Source organism: Salvia splendens, chromosome 20 (genome assembly GCF_004379255.2).
Source record: "Salvia splendens isolate huo1 chromosome 20, SspV2, whole genome shotgun sequence".
In the NCBI taxonomy this organism is placed as follows: domain Eukaryota; kingdom Viridiplantae; phylum Streptophyta; class Magnoliopsida; order Lamiales; family Lamiaceae; genus Salvia; species Salvia splendens.
In genome coordinates, this window is record NC_056051.1 from 2,865,250 (window position 1) to 2,871,602 (window position 6,353).

At 33.6% G+C, this 6,353-nt stretch overlaps 1 protein-coding gene across 1 annotated transcript; it reads left to right on the forward strand.

The window, feature by feature from the left end:
- The first annotated feature begins 352 nt into the window (after positions 1-352).
- LOC121781230 (putative receptor-like protein kinase At3g47110) lies at positions 353-4,170 on the forward strand. The gene is made up of 4 exons (XM_042178957.1): positions 353-1,150; positions 1,262-1,405; positions 1,647-3,606; positions 3,708-4,170. Exons 3-4 carry the CDS (start codon positions 2,979-2,981, stop codon positions 4,061-4,063), a joined length of 984 nt encoding a protein of 327 aa, XP_042034891.1. The 5' UTR covers positions 353-1,150; positions 1,262-1,405; positions 1,647-2,978; the 3' UTR covers positions 4,064-4,170.
- Positions 4,171-6,353: the final 2,183 nt, after the last annotated feature.

Below are 6,353 nucleotides of genomic sequence, written 5' to 3' on the forward strand. Positions count from 1 at the left end.
TCATACCACGTGACAATGCATTCAAATTCATAGAAGTCAAATACTATATTTTATCTTTACATTTGTAAAATTTATTCCAACCACTTGTAATAGCAATAATGTTGGGGTCATATCGTTTAAATTCTCACCACATGTAATAGCAATAAATTTTGTATCTTCCAAATTGATCATCTTGCAGATTTTTTAGAGACGTACAGGTACAGTGACATTATACTAAAAATAATTTGATTGAATAAAGTATGTATACTACAATTACATTTTTTATTAATATAAAGCCAGTGTTTATTCCAATTTTCCAGTGTTTTTCAATATTTATAAATGAATTATTTTTATTTGGAGTCCTTTCGATATTATGTGAATATAACGCAACAGAACTACCAAATGAAACAGAGCAGAAAATCAATGGAGAGTTTGATGTTTTCCTTTGCTCGTTCAATCTTGTTATTAAGTAGCTTTACCCTCTCTTTTGATTCCTCCACCGATCAAAATGCACTTGTTTCCTTAAAAAACTCCATCATCTCCCACCCTTATGCTTCCAATTGGTCACAAAACACATCTGTTTGTGATTGGATTGGTGTGTCCTGCGGCCTCAAGCATCCCCGCGTCACGTCTCTCAATCTCTCTGGCTTCGGCCTTTCTGGAACTATTGCTCCACATCTCGGAAACCTAACGTTCCTGAGATATTTGGACATAAGTTCCAACAGTTTCACAGGGAGCTTACCCTCTGAGCTCTCTAAACTGCGTCGTTTAAAGGTGATGAACGCGGGAATAAATTCATTCACCGGAGAAATACCAACATGGTTGGGCAGTTTACCTCAACTAGAAGCACTCAATCTGTATAGTAATCAGTTGAGTGGTTCCATACAACATGCTATTTTCAATGTCTCTTCAATTAGAGAAATTGAAATTGGCAATAATAGCCTATCAGGTATGCTGCCAAGTGATATGTGCAACAATACGCCCAACATCAAAATATTGTCACTTGAACAAAATCAAATTGGAGGGGAAATTCCGTCAAATATATGGAAATGCACACATCTTGAGATGTTGTCATTATCCTACAACAATTTCAGTGGCAACATTCCACGTGAAATTGGAAGACTGGCCTTCCTTTCAAATATGTCGTTGGGGTACAATAATGGTTTTGGAGGTATAATATGTAAACTATCTCTTCTTTCTTTCATAATTTATAGAGTCCAATTGTTATGTGATACAATTTGTTTATACAAATGAAATTGATTTTGTGATGTATAACGATCAGGTGGAGTTCCGCAAGAAATTGGGAATCTCACAAGACTAGAGATATTAAGCATTGATGGTGCTTCTCTAACCGGAGATTTTCCATCTTCAGTCTTCAACATTTCTTCATTGAGAGTCCTGAGTTTATCTCACAATAGTCTCTCAGGTACTTATTTTCCTCAACATTCATTGCAAATCAATTTTGTGATATACATTTACAGATCTCAACCATATTAGACTACAAGGTAGTGTAGGATTGGGCATAGAGAATTGAATGCTTAATTAAAATCCAACAGTCAACCTTCCACCTTTTCAACTAATGCACATTTAATTTTTTTTTGTGTTGAAAAATAATACCATTTATATATTAAATGTTATTATCTCATTTAGGTTGATACATTCCGCAGGTGAATTATCCACAAGATATTGACACTTTGCCAAGCCTCGAGATTTTCTCTGTGTTTAACAATTCTTTACATGGAACCATCCCATCTCCCATATTCAACATATCAACATTGACAAGTTTAGAAGTTTCATTCAATGAGTTTTCTGGTACTCTTCCTTCAGACATGGGTCATTCACTTATTAATCTTGAAGTCCTTTTTGTAAGTTTTAACAAACTCAGTGGTGCAATTCCAACCTCTATTACCAATATTTTCCAACTTACATACTTGGACATGTCTGCCAACTCATTTAGTGGCTCCATACCACTCTTTGGTAATTTGAACCTTCTACAATGCCTTCTCCTTTAGGGAAACATATTGAGTGGAGCAAAATTCCCAACACAGGAATTGACATTTCACTCTTCGTTAACAAATTGTCCATATTTGGATCAGTTGGGTGTGTCTGGTAATCCCCTTAGTGGCATCTTACCTTCCTCACTTGGGAATTTTTCTTCTTCTCTTTTGACTTTTGAAGCATCACAATGCAACATCAAGGGTGTCATTCCTTCTCAAGTAGGAAATTTAACTAGTTTGCTATACATTTATTTGGATGGAAATCTACTAAGTGGACCAATTCCACCAACAATTGGGAAATTGAAGAAACTCCAAAGCATAAATCTTAGTGGCAATCAATTGGCAGGGCACATCCCTAACAATGCTTGTAGAATGAATAGTTTGGGGGAGTTGGTCCTTGCTAGTAACATGCTAGTGGGTACAATACCTGATTGTTTGGGTGATGTTAAATCCTTGAGAGTGATTCATATAGGTTCCAATCAATTGAATTAAATCATTCCTCCCAATTTGTGGAATCTTAGAGATCTCATTTATTTGAATTTGTCCTCCAATTCCTTGACCGGTCAATTGACATATCAGCTTGGCAATTTAAAGTCAATAAACTCTTTGGATTTGTCTTTGAATCAATGTCTCAGGCGATCTTTAGAATTTCTTGACTTATCAAATAATTTGTTTAGTGGATCCATTCCTGATTCATTGGGAGAGGTTAAGGGTTTGATAAGATTGGATTTATCCTTCAATAATCTTTCCGGATCAATACCCAAATCCTTGGAAAACCGTACTTTACTTGAAAATTTTAATGTTTCCAACAATAAACTGGAGGGGGAAATTCCAGATGGGGGTTGTTTTCGTAACTTTAGTGCCCCTTCTTTTTCCCACAACTTAGCTCTCTGCGGTCCAATAACATTTCAAGTTTCGCCCTGCTCAGAAAAAAATCATAGATCATGGTTAAAGAAACTTGTGGTGTCATCAGTGATTTTAGTTGTGATTGTGGTGTTTGTAATGCTTGTTCTCATAAGCGTGCGCAAACAGAAAAAAGTAGCACTCCCTGCTGACATTCCACCAGGAACTACTGAATGCAAAAGAATTTCTTATAAAGAACTTGAACAAGGAACAAGTTCATTTAGTGAAATCAACCTACTTGGAAGAGGTAGTTTTGGTTCTGTATTCGAAGCAACACTTTTCGATGGGTTAAAAGTTGCAGTGAAAGTGTTCCACTTGGAATTGCAAGGAGCGGCAAAGAGCTTTGATGCAGAAACTGCTATATTAAGCAACATTCGACACAGAAACTTAGTTCGAGTTATTGGATGTTGTTGTAACATGGAGTTTAAAGCACTGATTCTCGCATACATGCCAAACAGGAGCTTGGATAAATGGTTGCATTCCGATAAGTGTGGTTTGGATCTTATAAAGAGACTGAAAATAGCAATAGATGTTGCGGCCGCCTTGGAATATCTTCACCATTACTACACATTCCCAGTTGTTCATTGTGATATAAAGCCAAGTAATGTGTTGCTTGATCAAGACATGGTTGTTCATCTTGCTGATTTTGGTATTTCCAAACTTTTCGATGGAGGGGAAACAACTATCCAAACACAAACCATGGCAACAGTTGGTTACGCAGCACCAGGTGATGCATGCATTATGCTTACCCTTTCAACTTAAATTTCATCATATATAAATGTTTTACCTAATCCTAACAAAATGTTGAATATGTGTGATAACGATTAGAGTTTGGAATGGATGGCCAAGTATCAATAAAGGGGGATGTATACAGTTTTGGGATACTGCTGCTAGAGATGTTCACTGGAAAGAAGCCAACTGATGATATGTTCGGTGAAGAAATGGGTTTAAAGGAGTGGGTAAGTGAAGCATTAGAGCAAAATGCAGCAGCTGAAATCGTGGCGTCTACTCTGTTATCAACGGAAGATCAACATTACTCTGCAAAGGAGCAATGTTTGTTGTCAATATTTCAATTGGCAATGAAATGTTTAGCTGTTTCAGCAGATGAAAGAATCAATATGATTGAAGCAGCGGCCGGTCTACACCGTATCTATACAACAATTGTAGCAGTTAATGGGGTTTGATTCTTGTATGAAGTGTAGCTTTGAATTTCAATATGATAACTTAATAGGTTGATGTATTGATGGATACTGATACGAGTATTCTATCATTATTAATTAGTTTAGATATATTAGGGATTTGCATATCTTTTCTTATATTTGTTTCTTGTTTCATAAGCTAGTATTCTAGTATTATAAATAGGGATATGTTGTTATCATTTTATTCAGTCAATCAATATATGAAACTATCGTTATTTTGGCTCAATTGAGTATCAAACAAGAAACATCTCCTAAGGCTGCCGACGAGTAAATCTCGCGCTCAGCCGCCCCTTTTGCCGTTCAAGTCGCCGACCCAAACGTTGGGCGCTCGACAACGTAGGCACTCGTTTCTTGATTGTGTGTGGAATTCGACGTTAAGGAGGAAGATCCTTAATATCTACATTTGTTTAGAATGATGAAAATAAATCCCTCACTCAAAATATGTCTAATGCAAGTGGAACTTGACTTAAAACGTAGTACTCATTTCCATAAACTTTTATTTGCAGCAACAACTTTTCATATCACAAGAAGTTGATGTATCAATATTTGGATTAGCTATGCATGTGAACATGAAGGTATTCTTGACGAACATTGATTTCAAGAGTTCTTGTTTGGTTACTTTCGAATATATGATTATTTTTCTCATTTTAATTGTGTTGTGTTGTTGCATATCTATAAAGCTATAAAAATTTTGAGTAATCGGAATTGGTCCAAAGTAGGTCTTATGATCTCCCATTACATTTTTTCATACTCCAATTTACTATTGTATTGTATTCTTTATTTGAAAATGAATAGAAAGAAAAATAAATCTTTTTCATTTACGTGTCAAATAGCTGTGATTTCGTTCTTCTAGCTGTCATTTTTCTTGGTATGTATTGGAAAATATGGCCAACAATTGTATTTCACTTTAATTGTATATTATGGTCCTATTTTTGGAGTTTTTCATAAAAATTAATGTATCTGAATATTTATTATCGTTATTTTGGTGAAGAAAACAGGCTAAAAAGCAAATTAACAACAATTGAAAAATTCTTCTTTATTATTCCCTCCAATCCCCATTAATGTCTTATATTTAACTAGTGCAGATTTTAAGAAATAGTTTAATTTTATGAAGGAAATTGGTTGTGGTTGCATCATCCTATACCTCAATATACACAACAAATCCTTACCTCTACAATTCCATTGTCTTGCATCATCTCAAAGCATAGATAGACTGAGACTACAATTCCTATATTTATCCTAATGTGGATGCTGTATATTTGTTAGCATTTAGTGTCAAATATTATATTTTGATCTTATTTAACGGTTTCGTCAAAATCTAGTGGTCAACTATCTTTTGACTTGTTTGGTGAATAAAAATATGGACCAAAACATATATGAAGCCCAAAGCTTACAAAGTTAAAATTTGTAGAATCAAATAAGTTTTTTGCAAATGTACGAGACTAATTTTAGATTTTAAAATATAAACATTAGTTTTTTTTAAAAAAATTTAAATATAAACCAGAACATATGGTTTAAAATTAAAAACTAGTATACTTAATATATAGACTTAAATTTTTTTTAGCGAATGAAGAACACCAATTTTGAACTTAAGTCATTTGTTATTTATGATCGTTATTCACAGTCCACACTATACATTAATTTTATCAAATTAATTATTACCACATTTAATATCAACGAAGAAGACCGGCGTTGTTTGCCCCGTTAATCAAGGGTATCATGCAATTAATAATTCCACATCTATACTTGGACGAATTGTTCATCGAAGAAGACTCATGAAAATTGAAATCTAATAAATTAAAAGGAATCGAAGTGATCCCATCATTAAAAAAAATCAAATTCACGATTAATTTTTTTTTAATGATATATAATTCGATTTTATCTGTATTCAAGAGTGGAATAAATGGAATTTTACTGTTACATATATTTTCGTAAAGTATAAGTATATATCAAACCAATACATTATAATGAATCGAAATAATTGTTATATCATTTAAAAAGTAATTAAATCAAATATATTATTCTTTCACTATAGCAGTTGACGAAGTCTCCAACCAAAAAACAAGTCGAGGAGACTCTAATTTCTCTGACACCTAAAAAACTAATTATAAAACGATGGAATTAATATACTCCACATTCATATTTGGATGTATACTTCATTGACGAAGACTAAAAAATAAATTAAATCTTGAAAAATAATCAGAACTTATTTTATACTACTCTTTATATATATTATAGACTACAAATATGTTAGTTTAAAAAACGAACTCCATAA